Source organism: Hetaerina americana, unplaced genomic scaffold (assembly GCF_022747635.1).
Source record: "Hetaerina americana unplaced genomic scaffold, ioHetAmer1.1.p SCAF_16, whole genome shotgun sequence".
In the NCBI taxonomy this organism is placed as follows: domain Eukaryota; kingdom Metazoa; phylum Arthropoda; class Insecta; order Odonata; family Calopterygidae; genus Hetaerina; species Hetaerina americana.
Window position 1 is genome coordinate 13,147,055 of NW_027286719.1, and position 21,953 is coordinate 13,169,007.

The 21,953-nt window shown below is 39.4% G+C and overlaps 1 protein-coding gene across 1 annotated transcript in view; it reads left to right on the top strand.

The window, feature by feature from the left end:
- LOC139687022 (kinesin-II 95 kDa subunit-like) overlaps positions 1-21,731 on the top strand; it is an 86,386-nt gene extending 64,655 nt beyond the window's left edge. Inside the window, exons 13-15 of the mRNA XM_071584119.1 lie at positions 2,278-2,506; positions 14,196-14,392; positions 17,778-21,731. Of these exons, the coding sequence (XP_071440220.1) occupies positions 2,278-2,506; positions 14,196-14,392; positions 17,778-17,871 (520 nt within the window). The 3' untranslated portion in view covers positions 17,872-21,731. The remainder of the gene's footprint in view (positions 1-2,277; positions 2,507-14,195; positions 14,393-17,777) is intronic.
- The last annotated feature ends 222 nt before the right edge of the window (positions 21,732-21,953 follow it).

The following is a 21,953-nucleotide window of genomic DNA, read 5'->3' on the forward strand; positions in this document are numbered from 1 at the left end:
CCGCTCCCGGGAAGCTGTGGGAATTTATCACACTGTTCCTAAACCTGTGTCTAACCAGGATATAATCTAGCTGATATCTTCCTGAGTCACCTGGCATTTTCCATGTATACCTGCGTCTTTTGTGGTGTCTAAACCAAGTGTTGGTGATGACTAACCCCTGTCTCCTGCAGAACTCAACTGCTTTCTCCCCGCGGTCATTCCTCGTGCCTAAACCGTAGTCCCCCACCTCATCACCATCTCTTCCTTCGCCTACCGTCGCATTCCAATCACCCATCACTATCAAATGTTTCCCTGCAGGAACACACGCGATCATGTCCTCTAACTGATCGTATATCCTATCGACCTCTTCTTCCTTATGGTTGCTCGGTGGCATGTATACCTGAAAAATAACTAAGTTCGTCGGTTCTGCTTTTATTTCCACTAGTAGTATTCTATCCGTTACCTGCTCTATGTTGATTACGCTTCTTCCTACCTCTTCATTTAATACCATGGCAACCCCTCGTTGGCTCTCGTCCCCACCGCTGTATATTATTCTATACTTATCACTCCAGTAATCCCCGCTATCTTTCCATCTCACCTCGCATAGACCTAAAATATCTATATTTCCCCTTTCCATCTCTCTCTTAACATTCTCCAATTTCCCTGTCCGCATCATTGTCCTAACATTGCACGTTCCTATTCTAACTAATGTGGTCTTCTTCTCCTGCGTCTTCTGTCCTGCTGCTGCTGGTTTTCCCTTGCAAGGGTTTCGTGGGATGACGACCGCGGAAGCCTTGCCTCCCCTGCTGCCGGGCACGACACACGGCCGATTGGGCCGAGCCCCGTGGTTGCCAGGACTCAAAATATCTCTATCGTCCATCATATTTTTCTTGGGAATGATAATTGAGGTGGTTTCCTGTTGCCTTCCTCAATAGTGTTTTTAGCGTGACACCATCACTCACTGGCCGCCCCACTGGGGTCAGACGCCATTGCAGCCGCCTCACTGAGGAACAGACGCTGCGTAGACTACCTTTCATCTGGCTCCTAACCTTCGACCTATCTGGCATGGGTGACCCTACCAGGAGCAATTATTATTACTCCCGCCAGCACAGCTCTAGGGGTCATAGGAACGCACAAGCCCTTCCACCACGTCAAGGTTGTAGTCCGGGGAGGGTCTTTACAAATAGTAAACTGAAAAATATATGTGAATTATTTTAGATATTGATGCTTAAATCAAATTATCTCATGTTACATATAGGTGAAACTTCCTTCACAATCATGCTTTTATCGTAAAAATATTCTTTGTAACTCTAGGCAAAGAGCACTGTGGTAAAAATAAACTGATTGGAATTACTTGAATACTTTAGGCTTATGGCTCTGAAACTTTTGAAATCTTTCCTTTTATAAATTGCGGGTATTTATGAAGTGAATGAGTATCAATCATGGTGGATTTTGTAAAAACGTAGAAAAATAGTAAATGAGCGGTGACTGTCACAGAAAACAACAGAAACACTTGACCATGCAGTGGTCCTGCAGTTATTTGATCTTATTTATTGGATTGCCAGAAATTATTTTTATTTTTCGATATGAAATCATTGCAGGCTGGTTACCATGGTTAAAATATGGTAATTTCATTCATTTTGAGTCCTCGTAATATTTTATTGAGTAGGAACTATCCATGCCATTACAGGACTTAACTGGCTTTTGGAGGTCAACATTGTAATTGCATACACCTTGCAGTTTGTATTCGCATTTAATTTCTTAGAGCTTCCAGAAATATGAGTTTCGTTAGAAGAAAGGGCACTGCACACGGTAAAACTTAGGTATTATTGGTGAAGTTAAGAGCATGAAATGATAATTTATGTAGAATATCAGTTTGATATAAGGTTGATCAATTTTACTTCAACCTAGCCATGAATCCTACTGGCTTTGAATTCTATAGAAAAAATTGTAGCTGCACCCATTTTGAGGACAGGAACTGTGTGTAGCCTCCTGCATGGAATAATTTCTGAAATATGAGTTTTTGAAATTTAGGTAAGACTGCTTAGTCATCTCAAGGTGTTGAGTCAGCACATTTTATTTCATTCATAATTCAACCCTCTGTTATTATTAGCTATCTACCATTTAAGGTAGGTTTTGGATGGATACAAGCTACACAATTGTGCTACAATAATTCCATTGTCACTCCTAATTGCTGTGTGATGTCTTTGTTAACACAGTCATCATTGCAATTCATGCTGTTTATTTTAGCATTAATAGTAGTAGTGGCATTTCAGTGAGCACTTTTTTTATTTTCAGAGAGCTGAAATTGCTCTATGTCATCATAGATAACTTCATACCCGTAGAAGAGAAAAACAAGCTGCTCTCACGCATCAGATATAACAATGAAGATGATTCATGGTTCATACTGCCTTTGGAGAAGATGCCGGTGAACTTACCCAGACTGAAGTCCTCACCATTGGACCGAAGACCTATATCTGACCATGCCAGAACCGCTGCCATTAAGACTGAAAATCCAAGATACAAGGTATTTGAAAATTTACTTTTTTCTTGGTAGTCGAATTGATATGATACTGGGAAAAAATACCTACCTATTCTAATGGAGAATGCATATCATAAAATAGGTTACCATCATGTAATGGGTTCACAATTACCATATTTTCTGATGGATAGCGTACACCTTATGTATAACGTGCACCCAGAACTTTGTAGTAATCCTGAATATGTATAGATACTGCGCGCCCAGGACTTAATAGTTATCTTGTGTCTGGATGCCGCGCATCTGTATATATGTATATATGTGCGTAAATATTATATATTTGTCGAAATTATATATATTGCGTGTTAAAAATACATCTATAACCATAGATGTATTATGTAAGCCTTACCTAATAATGTTTGTCGTGTGCAAAGGAGAGTGAGATCTTGAAAAAAGGTTTCTCCTTTCCTTACTCAGAGAGTTTTGTCGCAGATCATGCCTGGGGACTCTAAGAGCATGGAGAAACTGAGGGATGGTTAACTACTCATAGAGACCTTAAATGACAAACAGAGTGAAAAAATGTTAGCAATGGGAATGGTCCACGGCATTCTGATAAAGGTGGAGGTGCACTGCACTCTTAACACTTGTCGGGGAGTCATTAGCCATTATGACCTATACGTGGACATTGACGAAATCAAGAGAGAAATGTTCTCTCAGGGAGTGACTGATTGTCGTCGGCTAACCACAAGGCAAATGGAGAAAACATCGACAACAAGTCCGTGATTTTGGCGCTTGCACGTGATAGGCTACCTGACAAGGTGTTCATTGGTGATGAATCGGTCCCAGTGAGGCCATTCATTCCTAATCTTGTGCATTGTTTCCAGTGCCAATGTTTCGGCCTCTTCGCATTGCGCTGCGAGGACAAGGCAACCTGCCCGGGCTGTGGCAAGGATGCGCATGAGGATAAAGAGTTCTCCTCAGAACCTCCTTGTGTCAATAGTGAGGGTGCACACCCTGTGTTCTCCCATGATTGTCCGAAGATGAATGAGGAAAAGAAAGTCATGGAGAGAAAGACACTTTAAAAAATCCCCTGATACCTGAGGAGAAAATACAGGGTGCTAATCGCCCCAACTGTCTACTGGTCCTTAGTTTCCATCGCGTTCATCCCATTGCTGAAATGTACCATCGCCATGCAAACGGACACTCCAAAAGACACAGTTGTGGACACTAGGGCGCAAAAAGCAAAATGCACCAAAGAGAATAAGAGTAAGGCGGCAAACAAGCCACCTACTCCGGTGGGTCCATCAAAGAAAAGCCCACCTAAAACCACCGAGGGGAACACGCCGGAAGGGCGCGAAAAGACACCTTCCCCTACACCTCCAGCAAAACCTAAAAAGCGAGAGGTTATGGAAGAGGACCACAGTATCTTGGATACAGAGGTCTTCACAAGTGAGTTGAGGAGGAAACATTGCTTCAAGCGACAATCACCAAACAGTTGGTCATCTCACCACCTTTTAATAAATCTTTTTATTTATTTTAATTTTACACTTTTAATGTCCTTTATATTGCTGTGGAACTGCAACGGTTTTTATCGGCACAAGGAGGAGCTGGCCGTTTAAATCCATGATTATAATCCCACTGGCATCTGTCTGCAAGAGATACATTTTAAGGCGGCAGACAAGGCTATTCTAAAGGGGTACACTGTTTTTAGAATGGATGACATGAGTGGTCAACGAGCCCAAGGTGGAGTAGCAGTTGCGACTCGTGAGGCCCTTCACTCCTCTCGAGTCCAAGTGAACTCCCCATTCCAAGCAGTGACTGCCTCAGTGCACACCTCTGAGATGATGACTTGTGTAACGTCTATTTACCGGAGGGTGCACCGGTAACACATTTTAATCTGGAAGCCCTTGTCCATCAGCTACCTCGGCCATTCATACTGATGGGTGACCTTAATGTCCATGACCCTCTCTGGGGAGAGCCAACAACCACAAGTAATAGGAGAGGACAAATTTTATCTAATTTTTAGGATTTTAACCTTTTTTATTAAATAGCGGCAAAAAAACTAGCTTTAGCAGCTTTAATGGGAAATTCTCAGCTATAGAGCTCTCTATATGCTGAAGAAGTCAAGCCCTAAAGCTGAACTTGTCCACCTGCAACAATCACTTTCCTCTTCTACTCGTAAAAGAAGACTTTTCGCAAAACATTTTCGAACCTCCGGAAAACTGGCATATCAGCCATGCTGACTAGATGCTATTCAAGCATCTTTTTACTTTTGAACACGATGTAAGTTTCGATGCGTTGCTTGACATTGAGACACTAACTTCAATGCTCGTAGCGGCAGCTACTGAAAGTGTCCCTTGTATGTCTGGTAACCTTGTTCGAGCACCTGTCCTTTTGTGGAACGAGGAATATGACAGGGCAATCCAGACGAGGAAAAAGGTGCTGAATATTTTTAAAAAATACACCACGGCAACAAAAATCTGGCATCCTGTGAATGCGAGCTCGAAAGGCTGTTGAGGAGGCCAAGAGGACTTCCTGGATATAATACATCTGTACAATTAACCATCGAACTCCACTTGCTCAGGTATGGGACATGGTGAAGAAAATCTTTGGGTCCAAAGGCTCATTCATCATCTCACCATTGCTTATAGCTGGCCAGGTGGTGACTTCACCCCCTGAAATAAGTGACACCTTCGCCAAGCAGTTTGCGACCAACAGCAGTGACAAGGGCTATGTCACCGACTTTGCAAACATAAAGAGGCGATACGAGAGAGTCCTTCTTAATTTCGGTGAAGCTGGAACACCGGCAAAAGGCAATGTGCCCTTCTCGCCCTGGGAACTTAAAGACTCCCATAACATCTCGCCAGGAGTGGACCGAATCCAAAATGCATCTCTCTGGAATAGGGTACTCGATACCCTCAACCAATTGTGGAACGAGGGTAGTTTCCCAAATTCCTGGCAAGAGTCTGTTGTGATACCCATTCTGAAACAGGGCAAGAACAAATATGACCCGAATAACTATCGTACCATCTCTCTCACCAGTTGCCTGTGCAAGGTAATGGAAATAATCGATAACGGATGTCTCATTTGGTGCTTGGAGAGGCAACACCTGCTCTCCGATACTCAGTGCGGCTTTTGGCGTGGGAGGTCCACGACAGGCCATCTGGTGCTCACTGACAACTTCATCCAGGAAGCCTTTCTCCAGCGTCAACACGTCATAGCAGTCTTCTTCGACCTGGAGAAGGCCTATAATAGTGTGTGGCGATGGAGAATCCTTAATACGTTGCACAAGTGGGGTTTTAGAGGCAATATGGCCATATTTATCAGGAATGTTTGACACACTGCTTTTTTTAAGTAAGGGCTGACGAGCACTTATCCTGATCCTTCATGCAGGGGAATGGGGTACCTCAGGGATCAGTGCTGAGCATGATGTTGTTTGCCATTGCCATCAACGATGTGATGGAATGTATCAATGCTCAGGTGATGGCGTCACCCTGTGTGGATGGCCTAGCCATATTTTCCGGTCGACGCGATTGGAAAACACCTCCAGGCAAGCCCAGGTGACTCTGAATAAACTGGGAGAGTGGTCGCAAAGGAGTGGATTTCGTTTCTCCACTGAGAAAACAAAATGTGTGCATATCCACCGTCTTAATGGACACCACATTACACCAACTTTATGCCTGTTGGGCAGGAATCTCCCATTTGCGGGGTCCATCCGCTTTCTCGGCATGATCCTTGCTAAAAAGTTGGACTGGCAGGAGCATATTCGCATATTATGCAAGAGATGTCACCAAACCTTCAACGTTTTAAGGTTTTTAACTCACTCCTCATGGGGAGCAGATTGCATTACCATGCTTTTATTGTATCGAGGCTTGGTCCATTTGAAACTGGACCGTGGTTCTACAATATACTCGTAAGGACAAAAATCTTACCTGAGACCCCTTACACGTGTCCAAAATGCCAGGATACAGTTGGCCACAGGGGCATTTACAACCAGCCCAGTCCGAAGCCTACTTGCTGATGCAGGGGAGCCTCCGTTGGCAACCCGCAGGACCTTTTTGATGGTCAATAACGCCTGTAAAGTTTTATCTGAGACCAGCTACCCTTGTTTTAGCATCGTTTTTAAGCCACGGTTTTTTGACTAATTTAACAGGCGGGGAGGGGCCACTAGGCTCCTTGACATTCGTTTTAGTGATTTTACCCTTCCTCAAGTATGCCCTGTCTCCTATGCACAAATCCTCTTTGGTTAACAACAAAGCTGGATACTAAGTCCATGCCACATGCGCGCTGTAAAGCGTTGACGACTGAGTCAGAATACCAGCTGGATACTAAGTCCATGCCACATGCGCGCTGTAAAGCGTTGACGACTGAGTCAGAATACCAGCGACTCTTCAGTGCCTTCCTCTGATTGCACTCTTACTTTGTCCCTGTCTACACCGACGGGCCAAAGTTGGAAAATGCATGTGCCTATGCGGTCGTTTCCGGCTACCACGGAGTTGTGAGGAAAAAACTGAACACATTTTGTAGTATATTCACAGCCAAACTGTCAGCCATAAGAGAAATAAAAGAAAACAATGGCTCTTTTCTCATCTGTTTGGACTTGTTGAGTGCCCTTAAATCCATATTGGTCTTTGGACCTATGCACCCAATAGTTCAGGAGATCCATTATACCCTCCTATCCCTTCAGAGGAAGGGGAGCAGGGCATCCTTTACATGGACTCCTTGTCATGTGGGAATACCAGGCAATGAAAAAGCTGACAAAGCAGCAAAGGAAGCCCTGGGCAAGCCTGAGACCAACTCCACGTTGGTTGAGACTAAATCTGCCTTGTGGAATTTGGTCCTGAACCAGTGGAAGGAAGCTTGGCAGTCCTTACAAAAAAACAAACTTAGGGCCATAAAATCGGTCGTTTCAGCATGGCCCTCTTCTTATAATAGGAATTTCCTCTAATAAGAGGAAATTTGAGTACTATTTTTGGGGACGACCCCAACTCTTTAGATAGAGTTTTAACGTTTTTAAGGGAAACTGGCCTAATGAAACAAATCTAGTCTGGGTCTCTTTAATTTTTAATGCCTTTTGTTTTAAATATTTTTGTATTTACTTATTTTGTAATTTATTTATTTTTATATTTAAATATTAATAAAATCAAGCTGAGGATGTAAAAGTTTTGACAGTGGTGCAAAATGACCTTAGCTGTTGATGCACCCTAAAAATCCCCAAAACTACTACTGCTACAATAAAGAAGTACTGCATATCAGAATATACAAAGAATATGAATTATAACTTTCTTCTTTTTCTCATGGGTCAATGAGATGAAATAACTGTAACAGTAGCAGATCTATAGAAAATAGAATGCAATTAGAAAGGCATGCTTCCAGACTAATTTAGTTTTATGACACTTCTTTAAATTATTGTGTACATAGGTATATAAATGTTTGGATTGTTTCAATTTTCATTACATAACGCTCATTGTCATTTTTTTCGATCATCTGAACATTAATGGATAGATAAGGTGTGCATTATTATTATTATTAGGTTATCTACCGGTTAAGGTAGGTTTTTGGATGGACATAATTACTAATTAGATGATTTGTGACCCCTAGCAAAACGCAACATCCTACTCTACATCAAGTCCCTCTTCATCTCTGAGTACTTTCTTCCTCCCTTCATCCCGTCCAACATCCCCATCCTGTTCCTTCCCTTTCCTCTTTTGCCTAACATTCTCCCCTCAATTACAGTCTTCAACATCCCACTGCCAGTCAATACCCCCTTCATCCACTTTTCCTGCCTCCATTGGATTTCTCCCAACAAACCCCTTTCCTCGCCCACCATAGCCAGTATTTTCTCATTTGTTTTCTCCCTGGTCCATTTCACCTTCTCCATTCTTCTCCACACCCACATTTCAAAAGCCTCCAATCTATGTCTATCCTCCTGCTTCAATGACCACGTTTCCGCGCCGTACATAGCTACGCTCCATATCAAAGTTTTTACGAGTCTTTTCTTAACATCCTTACTCAAAGTCCCCATCATCAACTCCCTCCTTGTGAAAGCCTCTTTGCCTAGCGCAATTCTTCTCCTTACGTCCCTACTACTTTGACCGTGTTGGTTCAAAACACTACCAAGATAAGTAAACTGTTCTACCTGCTCTAGTTTTTGCCGTCCTAATTTAATGTTAAGCCTAGCCTTTTTCTTTCTAGAAAATCGCATAACCTTTTTTTATTAATATTGATTCTCATCCCATACCTGTTGCACTGAATTTCCAATTCACTAAGCAATGCTTGCAAACCCTTGGCTGACTGAAAAACTAAAGCCTGGTCATCAGCAAACCTAACTGATTGTACGAATTACCCGCCCACTTTCATTCCTACCTCCAGTTCTTCCCATGCCTCTTTAATCATTTCCTCTGTGTACAGGTTGAACAGCAACGGTGATATTGGGCAACCCTGCCTTACACCTCTTCCTAACACTGCCCATCCGGACTCCCCTTTCCCCAATTGCACCTGTGCAGTCTGAGACATGTATGGGTTGCGGATTAGCCTCCTCTCCCTCCAATCTATTCATATTTTCTACAATATACTCATTAGTTTTTCCCAATTCACTATATCAAACGCTTTTTAGATATCTACGAAACAGGCAAATAGCTCCTGATTGTATTCTATATTCCTCTCGATTAATAATCTCATTACTGCAATGTCATCACGCGTACCTCTCCCATTCCTAAAGCCAAACGGATCAGCCCATATAGCCTCTTCCTTTCACATTTTCCTAAGCATTTTAAAAGTTCCGCGGGAATGTTATCCACCCCCACGGCCTTATTTAGTTTCATCTCCCTTAATGCCCTTCTTATCTCATCATCGAGTATGCCTGGACCTAAGCTATCTTACCCTATGTCATATTCTTTTTCAATGTCTAACTTTGTTGGTCGAAGTTCTTCACTATTCAGTTCTTCTGTTTACTCCTTACATCTCTCTTGGATCTTTCCTGTGTCAAGTATTACCTTACCCGCCTTATCTCTAACTATTAGTATAGATCTCCCTTTCTTAATTCCCGATAAAGATTTAACTTTGCTGTACAGCACACCGATTTCACCCTTCCTCTGCAGACTTTCCATATTCTTGCACTGCTTCGTTCGTCGGTTCTGCTTTTATCTCTACTAGTAATAGTCTATCCGTTACCTGCTCTATGTTGACTATGCTTCTTCCTACCTCTTGATTTAATACAATGGCAACCCTCGTTGGCTTTCGTCCTTACCACTGTATATTATTCTATGATTATCACTCCAGTAATCCCCGCTATCCTTCCATCTCACCTCGCATAGACCTAAAATATCGATATTTCCCCTTTCCATCTTTTGCTTAACATTCTGCAATTTCCCTGTCCTCATCATTGTCCCAACATTCCACGTTCCTATTCTAACTAATTTGGTCCTCTTCTCCTGTGTCTTCTGACTTGCTGCTCCTGGTTTTCCCCTGCAAGGCTTTCATGGGATGACAACCGCGGAAGCCTTGCCCCCCCCGCTGCCGGGCACGACACACGGCCGATTTGGCCAAGCCTTGTAGTTGCCACGACTCAAAATCTCTGAATTGTTCCATCATATTTATCTTGGGAATGATAATTGAGGTGGTTTCCTGTTGCCTTCCTCAATAGTGTTTTTAACGTGACACCATCACTCACTGGCCGCCCCACTGGGGTCAGACGCCATTGCAGCCGCCTCACTGAGGAACAGACGCTGCGTAGACTACCTTTCGTCTGGCTCCTAACCTTCGACCTATCTGGCATGGCTGACCCTACCAGGAGCAATTATTATTACTCCCGCCAGCACAGCTCTAGGGGTCACAGGAACGCACAAGCCCTTCCACCAAGACAAGGTTGTAGTCCGGGAAGGGAAGGTGCGCATTATCGATGGGAAAATACGGTAGTTAAATTCACTTAGCAATGTGATCCGTTTTGAAGCTTGTCGCTTACTTTGTAGTTTACTTATGTTACAATGACAAATGTCATAGAGAAAGAGGACCAACACTTTTGCATCTGCTGGCACTTTGCTACTTCTCTTTTTTTACTGTATTCCATGCTGATTTACAATGTTCTATGTTTACTGCAGTGACTCCTGTGTTTATTTCTTTACTGTAAAGTACAACCAATGATTGTATGAAAGCATAATTAGAACTTATGTACATTCTTGGAATTGTTCCTTAATGTGGTGATAATTTGCACTGAAGTCTCTCGGAAACAGTAAGGTGATATTCCTTTTTTTATTTTATATTTCTTGTCATTAGGGTTTTTTAGTGTGATATCTGACTCAAGGTTTCTAATGCAGATTGTCAGAGACCTTGCTTACCTAGGGACTGGGATCCATGTTTGCATTTTCTTCCTTTTGCGCAATGTCACTCACGTGAGTATTTAACTGCTGATTTACCATGCAGAAGTATAGTGCGTGTACGTTAATAAGATGGAATTGAGTGCCGAAAGCTAGCATGTAATCTAAAATCTTACAAAATTTATTCACATTTGTCCGATGGAAGTGGAAAAGTATGCAGGCAAGATTTTCTGGTGATGCTACTACTACACAGATAATTATATGTGACCTCAAAACTAAATTTTGGTGTGCTTTGATCTAAATGCTATTGCATACAGAGGATAGGCAATGCACGGGTCGATCAGATTTTGGGTAGCATTCATTCAGTGAATCCTCTGATTCATCTCTCATTTGGTATTATCATTCTTATCCATAGTTCTTGCTGTAATGTAATGCTACCCTGATCCACAATGTTCTATTTTGATGAGTTCCTGCTTCCAAGCATTTTGTGGTGGTTGTCTATACTTATTTCAAGTATAGTAACTCCTACTTTGTTGTGCTGCAGTTGATGGAAGACCCGAGGGAGGGATGGAGCATGCCATAATTGTCGGTGAAGTTTGGAGACTCAGTATAATCAAAACAAAAAAATGATTTACTGGTGAACATTAAGCCACTAAAGAGTCATACCTTAGACTTCTCCATTGGAATACATTGTATTTTATTCTACGCTATTTATTATTAGAATGTATTTTTGCCAATGCTATTATTAGCTTCACTAGTTATACTATTGTTAATTTGATATTATGCTGTTAAAGGTTGACTTTGAAAGGACACATTGTACATCACTGCATTTCTTAGCTTCATCTAAGAAGAAGATAAACTCTGGCATCCATAAATAGTTTAACTGTTTTTCAATTAGGCATACTTTTTACTACCCCCCGGGGATCGAGATGGTGCGGGGGCTAACGTACTGGCTTCCCACCCAGAGGGCCCGGGTTCAAATCCCGGCGGTGTTGAATATTTTTCAGAGGTATCTCGATCCCTACTTGGGGTGCTTTGTGGAGGGCACTTTGAGTGAGTATGCCGTCCGTCGGATGGGACGTTAAACTGTTCACCCCTTGGCGCCTTTCGTTAAGAGTAGGCTAATGCTGACGCCGGGTTCCTCTCCACCCTTCATCCTTTCCTGTCCATCCCCTATGGCACAAATGACCTTAGCTGTCGGTACCCTCCCCTAAAAACTACTACTACTTTTACTACCCCCCTTTGCTTCAAACAACATGACTATCCTATTAACCCCATACCTTGCCTGCCTAATGTTATCTAATTTATCGCAATTGTAAAAATTCTCTTCCTTATTAAAATGCTATACATCCATCTTTCTTACTTCCTTACAATTTCTCCCAGCAATCCTCTCTCTTCTCACCCCATGTCTTGAACAATGGTTATCTGAAAAGTTTCCGATCTAACAAATGAGTTAAATATTTTTCTTTAAATTTATTTTTATTTTCCAATATTTTCCTTTAAGACAGTACACTTTTTCCAGTAATGCTATACCTTTTTTAATCGTACCAAACAGTAATTGATATTTTTCCACGTAGAATAGGCATTTATGTTTGTAAAAACCTCCTCGTCTGATAAAAATCTCAGTACTTGAAGCAAAGTTTTATGGTTAGGAAGCAGGAAAAAGTCAGTGTGGGCGAGATATGGTGAATTCCCCGAGTGGTCAACCAATGCGATGTGCAATTTGTGAATTGTTGCCATGGTGCCTGCCGTTGTTTGAGCAGATGTATTGTCCCGATGGAAAAGCACTTTCTTCTTCAAATGCGGTGGTATTTTTGTAATTTTTGCCTTCAGCTTGTCAGGTAATGACAAGATAATCACCCATTGGTTTTTTATCTTGTTGAAGATAATTGATGAGCACAATACGGCGACCATCCTAAGAAAAAGTTGCAAACAGCCTCCCAGCCAGTGGAACCATCTCTTTCGGAGCAGGTTTACTCTTGGCAGACCTCGGTTTTGACTGGTCTTTCCCTCTGGGAGCCTAGTGGTGGATCCAAGTGTCACAGTAATGAGCTACAGTTATGAATTGGAAATGTTCATTCAAATGAGTTTTTGGTCCAAAGAGAACAAGCGCTGCACCCAATGCACCGGATAGCTTACGCATGACCAATTCTTCAGTCATTATATGACAAATGCATTCTTTCGACATGGTTTGTATAAAAAGTATCAGAAAAAGTTTTGAAAATAAAAGATTTGTTTAAGATATTGCCACATTGCCTGAAAGTTCTTCGAAGTACATCCCTCAAGCGTCAACACTTCTTCTACCAGTGACTTTTCCACTTTTCACTCCCTGGTAGACCGACTCCAGACGTTCCTTATGGATATGTGTGCAACCTTCTTTGATACAGTTTGGAATAGGAAATAGTCTGCTGGTGCCAAGTTGGGACTGTGAGAGGGTTGGGGAATCATCAATGCCATTGCAGAAGGTCTTCGCAAGCAGACACTTGATTTGGTCTTGCTCGTCTGTCAAGACCCTCAGGATGAGTATAGACAACTTTTGATTATGTTACATTTAGCACTTTCAAGAAAGACCAGGTATTTTAAACTTATATTTTTTATAGGTATTTCAAAGTTTCAAACCATTTAACTATCTTAATGTTTATAATTTTATAAAAATTTTGAGGTCCTATAGAGAGAATAGCATGGACAATTTCCGAAGCAGATAATCCGCACACGGATAATGGAGAGTTTACACGACAGTTTTTGCAGGGTCCTCATTTAGGGAGTATGTTGGTTAACTTAACAGTTTCAGGTTTAAATTTGTGGAATACCTTCATTATGAGGATAAAAAAGAAACTTTACTCTTCCACAATTTCCACAAGTTGTGGAAGTTATTGTGGAAGTGTAAAGTTTCTTTTTTACCCTCATAGTATGTTGGTTAACAAAAGTGAATACCTCATTCTTTGCATGGCAGTATTTTTTATATCCTTCTCAAATAGCTCCTCTAATTTTACTCTTTGACTTCTAATTACTGATGATGAGGGTAAAAAATAAGAGGAACTTTAAACTTCCTCACACTTTTAATGTCCTACAACCATGGGTTCGATGCTGCGCATCATCATCAGGTACAGTATAACGAAATTTTTCAACTTAAATAGTCAGGTGCCAAGAAGGGAGTAAGGTAGAGGAAGTAACGGAGAGGGGGGTAGTGTAGTTGCAGTACTCATTAGTGGGTGAAGAGAAGGTGAGGGTATATTTATATAGATATAGGGCATTTTTTACCCCCATGATGAAGGAATTCCACAAAGTTAAGCCTGAAACTGTTAATTTCTAATTACTGATTGGGTGGTAAATGTTCTCTCTTTACATTTTTGTTATAATAAGTAATTTTATGTTTGTATTATATAATAAAACATAATCTTAACTATGACATTTCATTGCAGGGTGAAAATGTTTTGCCCTTGGAGCTTGAAATGCCACTTAGGACCACTCAGGATTATGAGGTGAATGAACATGCTCAAGCTCTTCGTGCAGTATTGCAAGCAGCTCTTGAGCACGAGGTGGCCGTTTTAGAGATCAACTGCAATGCCCCTCATCTGACAAAGAAAAGGGTTCGTGGTATGCAGAGATCTCGAGCAAGGTAGAATTTTTATTCCTGCTTTCAAGTATCTAGTATAGATAAAATAAGTCACCCTGAAAGTGGTAAAATGCACTATTTTAATAACTCCGAGTGATTCTACTAACTGCTTGTTCACTTCATGAATGGTTCCTTGGTTAGTTCTCTAACATCGTGATGCAGCATTTTTCATACATTCATTTGAAAATGTAGACATTTAAGCATTGCTGAACTTATTTCAAGGGATTAACTTCTGTGCAAGACTATTATGATCAAGAGTATATAGAATTTGTGACAAGAGTGGAGGTAATACTCAAGCAGCTGGATTTATCTCAGAGGTTTGGGAGACCTAAGAATTGAAATCCACCTAAAATCAGATCTGATCAGTTTTATTAGGATAGAATAGTTGTTACAGTAAACATTCACCATGTCTAATCATCCTTGGATGTCTCCAAAGTATATAAGTACCTTCCCCTGATCTATGTTTAGTCCAATATTAAATAATCCATTGGGTGTCTTGGTATTAATTGGTCAATGCTTCCAGGCTTTGGGTTAGGGGGAGTTGCCTCGGATCACATGAGGATAAAATTGAGGATGTTGACTTTCATTGAGGCAGGAATGGCATGCAAGGCAGCTGCAATATCACTCAATCGTACGTTGCATATTCAAAAAGTAAGGGCTATTTTCTTACAGTTAAATATTGATGAGTCAGGACAAAGTTGTACATTTGCTACATCATCTATTCTTTTTTTACGAAGACACTGAAGTGATTTTTTTGTTTCATTCAGTTCAGTGTAAAACATTGCTCCCCATAGTTGCAAAATGCATTCTGTGGTTTGATTTTTGTGTGCAAAAGAATCATCAGCTGCTCAAATTCTTCAGGAGTTGTGCCTAGTTTATGGACCTACAGAAATGATTGATGGAGAGGTTAGGCAGTGCTGTTGAGACTTCAGCAATGGGTGCTACCCCTGCAGCTAGGGAGATTGAGATTACTCCCACAGTATACTTGCTTGTCATAAGAGGCGACTAAAATGGCAGGGAGACAATCTGGAAAGCAAACCCCTAGTAAACAAGGGATGTATCCAGGCTGTCAAGTGGATATGTTGTCTTTGTGTGACCATACCATCTGACCTGTGATCCACTTAGGTGTCTACTGTGCCTGGAAACCTGTAAGTTAGAACAGGGCATCCTGGAGGGTGAGCTCTCTGGTTCCCAATTGGTTTCGGATGCCCACTGTGGCCCTGGATTTTATGTAAATTGGTGGCCGGAGCCCACCCTGGTCAATTGGCTTCCATCACGCTTTCGTTCCAGTGGTGAGTGCCAAGGCAGTGGGGGCCTGGAGAGGGCGGTCAGAGGTACAAGGGTTATTGTTGGGCCCTTGCATTGAAGATTCTGCCCTGAAACAGACCAACACTCCTGAAGCACTATATCCCTCAAGCTAGCCCTGGTGATTGCCCTGCTATTGCGGTGCAGCATCCCAAGTGTGTGGCTCTGTGGTGTGTGAGGAGGCCAGGGGACGAACTGTTAAATTGGCTTGGAGGAAAATAGACTTCCCCCACCAAAAAGATCCCATCTGGATGCAGGTGTTAGAAATAACATTGTTAATGCTAGTAATAAATATTTAGTAATGTGGTGTTTGAAGGAAGGGGAAACATTTACCAGTGTCCCCCTTCCTAATACATAAAGCCCTATTAATGCAACACCTGTACAACTGAAGCCAGTCAAAAGGCTTTGCAAAGGCACACTCTTAATTGAAATGGCAAATGTAAAACTAAGTGCGTCTCTTGGCAACAAGTATGCTGCACACTTCCGGCTATGTCAAAGTTCATATGACCTTCAACAGAAGTTGCTGTGTTATATCACCCTTGGACCTGTTGCACATTGAAATTATAGAGATTAAGAAAGTGGTGGCCTCTTGAGGAGACAAGCACATGTCGATTGGCAATCAATAGGAACAGATGATGAACACATTCGCAATTGTCTTCACATTCTCCATAGACCAGCTTCCTGAAAAGGTTTTTATAGGGTACGAACATGTCTCAGTACGACTGTTCATCCCAAACCCTATCTGCTGCTTCATCTACCAAAGCTTCCATCACATCTCTCATCGATGTGATTGCAAGTCAACCTCAGTGACTGCCTTAAAATGCTAGATTAAAAGAAAATAATGGAAATTAAGACTCAAAATAAACTTCCACAGCTCAAGTCACGAAAAAAGTTTAGGGAAATGAACAGCCCTACTTTCTCTGGCTCATTTGCCTCAGTCTCATCTAGGCCAATAAAGAAAGCTACAGTCTTCTCTTAAACTGATAATAGAATTTCAGGAACAAAGAAAACGAATGAGACCTTGTTATTGCAGAAACCCAAACAGACACTAAAGGCACCAAAGGATAAACCGGAAGGGTTTTTGTTATCAAAGTGGGGAAATAAAGAAACAAAAGCTGCATCACTGGCTAGAAAAAATACCAATGGATGCAATATCATGCCTTCCCCTAGTCCTCCTCGCAGGAACTTCTCCTGTGCTGAGATTATGGAATAGCCCGTGTTGGAGACCGAAGTCACTCTTGCAAGGCTTAAGGTAAAGAAAACAAGGATCCAGAGATGATTACATCTGATGAGGAAAGTTATAGATTTTTTGGAAGAAGTGGAAGTCTAAGGGAGTGAAACCCATGCAATTGGGCGAATTTTCCAGCTCTTCGTAATGCAAATCTCTCTATTTTCCTATCGTCAAGACACTTTTGTGAGAAGATGCATTCTCTTGATGGGAAACTTTTTCCTCTGCAAGCTGGGTTCGTGTCGAAGTCCAGTTTCGTGAGAAGGCTTGAGTGGAACTCACGAATTATTGTTTTACCTTTTTAAATATAGTTCATCAACAGCATTCCTTTCGCATTCCAAAAACCTGCTGCCATAACCTTTTCAGTCGATGGCACCATCATTGGTTTCTTTGGAGTTAAAGAGCCGGCCTCTATCTACTGCATGGATTGTTGTTTCAACTCTCGTGTGTAATGACAGAGCCATGTTTCATCCATTATTACATATCAATACAGAGAATCACTCTTGTTTTGTCATAAAGTGCACCAAGCACTGTTTGGAAAGTTGTCTGAATGCATTTTTGATCAACAATGAGCATGAGTGGCACCTATCATGCGCAGACTTTGTCATGTGTTATTCCTCGTGCAAAATATGACACACACTGTGACGTCTATGCTTTATGGTAGATATTGTTAAGGAATATGTAGATAGTGCAATGTTTGTATGATCTCTTTAAAAGATTTTAGAGTGAATTAACTCTGCAAGTTGTGGAAATAATCTGTATAATTTTACTTGTGCTTACAAAGTTTGTTGTTTTTCTCTATAAATGGTTGCATGCATTTTTGTTTTCCATGAAATGTTCCCATTTTACTTGCAGATCTACTCCACCTCTTCCAAGGCCTCCATCTTCTGCTGGGCCTTCCAACCCTCCACCTGTTTACCCAGTACCGCGTGGATTAGTTCCGAAGTAGATCATTTGGAAAAGTAATTTTGAGTAATTTATGCCAGAGATCATTAATCTCTAATCGCTGTCATTTCCAAAATCTTTAATGATTCTCAATCGACTTTCCTGATTTAATATTTATTTGTTTTGTCTTAATAACATTAGCAAGTCCCATGTCAGTCCCTGATATGTAACATTTTAATGTTGTTCATTAGTAAAGTAATAGTAAAATGTTGTTTAGAATTAATTTTTTTTATTGATGTTTTAATTTTGTTAGCGGAGTAACATTACGATATAACCAAATAAAATTTGGGTATTTAAAAGTTACTTATCGTTAGAAAAATCTTTTCATGTTTGTTTATTTGCAGCGAAAGCAGTATTTGTGGTTGTAAGTAATGCTCTGGCTAAATTTAATGCTGTGACATGCAGTATATTGTTTAAGCATGTTGTTTTATCCCAAGACAAGATATGTTTGAATTTCAGTGATAGGGTATGTAGCGTCTTGAAATAATTTTGCTATATTGATTAAATGATTTCGCACGCATCCAGTAATTTAATAAGAACCTAATTTAATATGTAATAGAAGGGAAGGTAGGTGTGTGGAAATTATCAGTGGTTGTAATGGTGAGTGGCCATCTGTCTTGATGTTTCAGATGACCGCATGTTTTCACCTAATGATTGTCTTTGATCTCACGGTCCTTTAAATAAATTCCAGCAATGAAATCTTCATTGAGCTGGAAAGAGTGGCCCATCAACATTTGCCAAAAAATTCAATGTTAATTTTTCGAAATAATATGAAACTTTGCTTTTCTCTCTTCAGTGATTTACAAATTGTAAGAAATACTTGTCACCAACTGTTAGACAGAAGTGCTGAAATATTTTTATGGGGCTTTCTAATGTTCCTAATTGCTTGCTACACCATCAGGTGCTTGTTTAAAATTTCCAGCCGTCACAATTTTTGTGTGACTTGAAAAAAAATCAGCTGTTTTGAGAAATAATTTTCTGCTGGTTCTACTTGAAAAAAAATGGTAAAATTAAAAATGTATTTGGCTTTAATTTGTATGCTCTAAATGGTTTATAAGAAACTATAATAATTTTCTGAAATCATATTCTGTAGGTTCCACTCAAGAATAGTGGCAAAATTTAAGAAAAATGTATAGCAAATTTTCTCATCATATTCCACTTTGTGTATGGATATTTAAATAACTCATAAAATTGTTGGATCGCTGCTAAACATTCAGCACATATTTGTTTGGGTGTAACTTTTTTGCTGTGTTTCCTCTAGTCAGCTTTATTGGAACCATAAAATACATTTACCATTAATTGATATGTTAACTTTCTTAAAGGTAGAAAATTTCATTGTCAAGTAATTATTTCATTATGGTATTATAAAGTAAACGCACATTAATTTTTATTTGGCTACTTTCAATGTGTACATTCCCATTTTGTATGTTATGCGTTCTGTTTGAGCTCAAATAGTCAATGTTTGTAAGAATATTATCGAGGTTAATAGCTTCCTTTTGTTGTTGTGGCTTGGAAGAAAACCTTGGCTGCGATTGACTCTCTGGAATCCAATCGTTTTTTTCCTTTATCATTATATTACTGAAGGAGCAAAATGGGTGTGTATTAGTGCTTTGCATTCAGTCCGTTAATGTTCAAACAGAGTTCAGTAATAGTCACTTTGATGTGCTATTAGGATTAGATTGGAGGGTAATCATCTATAGTGCTATTGTTTACTCAGGTACTTCTGGATATTTCCTTATCTTATGGATTCCAGTCGTAATTTTTGCTATTTCAGGAAACATGAGAAATGAACCTAATTTTCTTCTTTTTCTAATTTTCCATAACTAATGTTTCTCAATGAATATAGTCCCAGTGGAAGCCACCTATTGGTTGGGGATTTGGATAGTTACAATTTAATGTAAGGTATTGGCTATTCTTTGATAATACATTTAAAACATTTGTAGTTAGAGCACATATTTTGGAATACCTCAGGTATTTTGCCATAAATTTTTGGTTATCAATTCCCAGAACTCAAAATTATGCCCTTTAGAATTAACTTTGGTCACTGCAATTCAGTTAATTGGCTAAAATGAACTAAAGGTCCTGTGAATAATAATGGATATCAATTTAAGCAAATTGTAGCCTTTAATCCAAATTAATTAAGCTAGCTTTTGGAGGATAAGTGAAGTACAATATTGACAGCAATCATAAGTATTTCAATAAATTTTTTTTACTATAAAAAACTTATTTCAGTCTCATATATTTAATGATTCAATGTTACATAGACATCCCTACAAAGGTATCATTTCCATACCAATGATTGAAATTTGATTTACTTAAGTTAATTTTCTTTAATGAAACAAAATCTTTTATCCTAAATAATTCTCATAATTAAGTCTTCAATAGTGTGTGATCTAACATGATATTTCAGAATACTTTTTTTAGTTTCTATATGAGAAATATAAGTTAATATACAGTTCTGTTTTCATTGTTAAAATAAGGATTTCATGTGTGAGGGTGGGCCTTTTTCATTATATATTTGGCTGTAAGTGATGGTTGATTATTTTCATACCGATCAGTTATTGGGGCTTTAAAAATTGGAAATGTAAATTAAGGAGCTTAAGATGTTTCTGTCTCTGTAATTAGGATCTTATTATTAAATTGTTAGCATATAACCTCTACATCTGCGTAGACTAAAAAATGGCTTTGCACCCACTTAGAAATTCAGGCAATAATTTTTCAAATTTTTACAATGGATATACCTCAATAGCAGGGCTTACATAGTTTTTTTAAAAAGCAGCTTGTGAATTTGGCTTCCTATGTGTAACAGGGTAAATGTTTCTTTATTAATCCAGAAATTTAGGAATGGTAAGGGTTGTAGTTAATATGAACTTGGAAATTCATGTAGGTAAAGTAATATGTTATTGTAGTTGGGTTGATTGAATTTCAGTTATAGTGCTTGCCCAACTTTTATCATATTAATTGGAAAATTGTGTAATGGACTAAAATATTGCTTTGTGTCCTTAAGAATATTTAAGCAAGGGGTGTAAGTATCCCTCTCCAAACTCAATGTAATATGTATTTTGCTTTCTTAGTAAGGGAATACACCTTGTGATATGTATAATGGTATAGATATTATCTGCATATGATTGTTAATTGGAATTTGGAAGACTAAAGTTGAAAATAAGTACCAATTTATTTACCAGCTAGTAAGTTTGACTCCCTTAACTTTTTAGTGAAGAAGAATGCTTCAGAAAAACTTAATTTCATTGTTTTACTCTGCTGTTGTGAGCAACCTTTGGAATATCTTCACTTTATACATGGCTTCCTTATATTGTTTTCGTTCCATATTGTTTCCATCTCAGGCAATCACTACCATTTAATTCAATTGTATGTGATAATATCAAAAACAATTTCTGTCATTAGTCAAGATTCTAAGAGATTTAAGATAACATCCTAAATTTCATGGAAAGCTTGAATTTAATACATTACTATAAATATATTGAAACTTCATCCTATATTCTTGACATCACAGTTCTGAAATAGCAAAAATTATTTTGTGATATTTAGTACTAGTCCTAATTTTTATAAGGTACTATTCGTAATGAATGCTTCTAGCTTTGTCTCTTACTGGTAAATGTAGGCCAAAGAAATGTTAAATAAGTTATGATAATGTAATGCACAGCTAAAATGCATAAGTGCCTGTGTTAAATATTGATAATGAAATTTAACTGTAATGAAGGCTGTGCTCTTAAAAAAGAAAGACTTTGATTTTTAATGCTTGTAATATTTTTTTAGTTTTTGTTCATGATTGCTTTTCGTTTGCTTTGATAAATTCTAACAAGTTTTCAAATAAAAATTCCCAGAGTTTTTGTTGTATTGTCATATAGTGTTTTTATTGATGCCTCTCACCCCTAATTTATATTTGTCATAATCATATGCTCAATTTGGGATTAATATTTTTGAAATATTAAATGCACTGAAGGCTTTTATGTAACTATCAAGCTAAGGGACTTGAAGAAAATGATTGAACCTTAATCATACTGCCCATCGGTGGTTGTGAGGAGCTCCAACAAAGTTTGGTTAACGATTTTATACATGGCACTT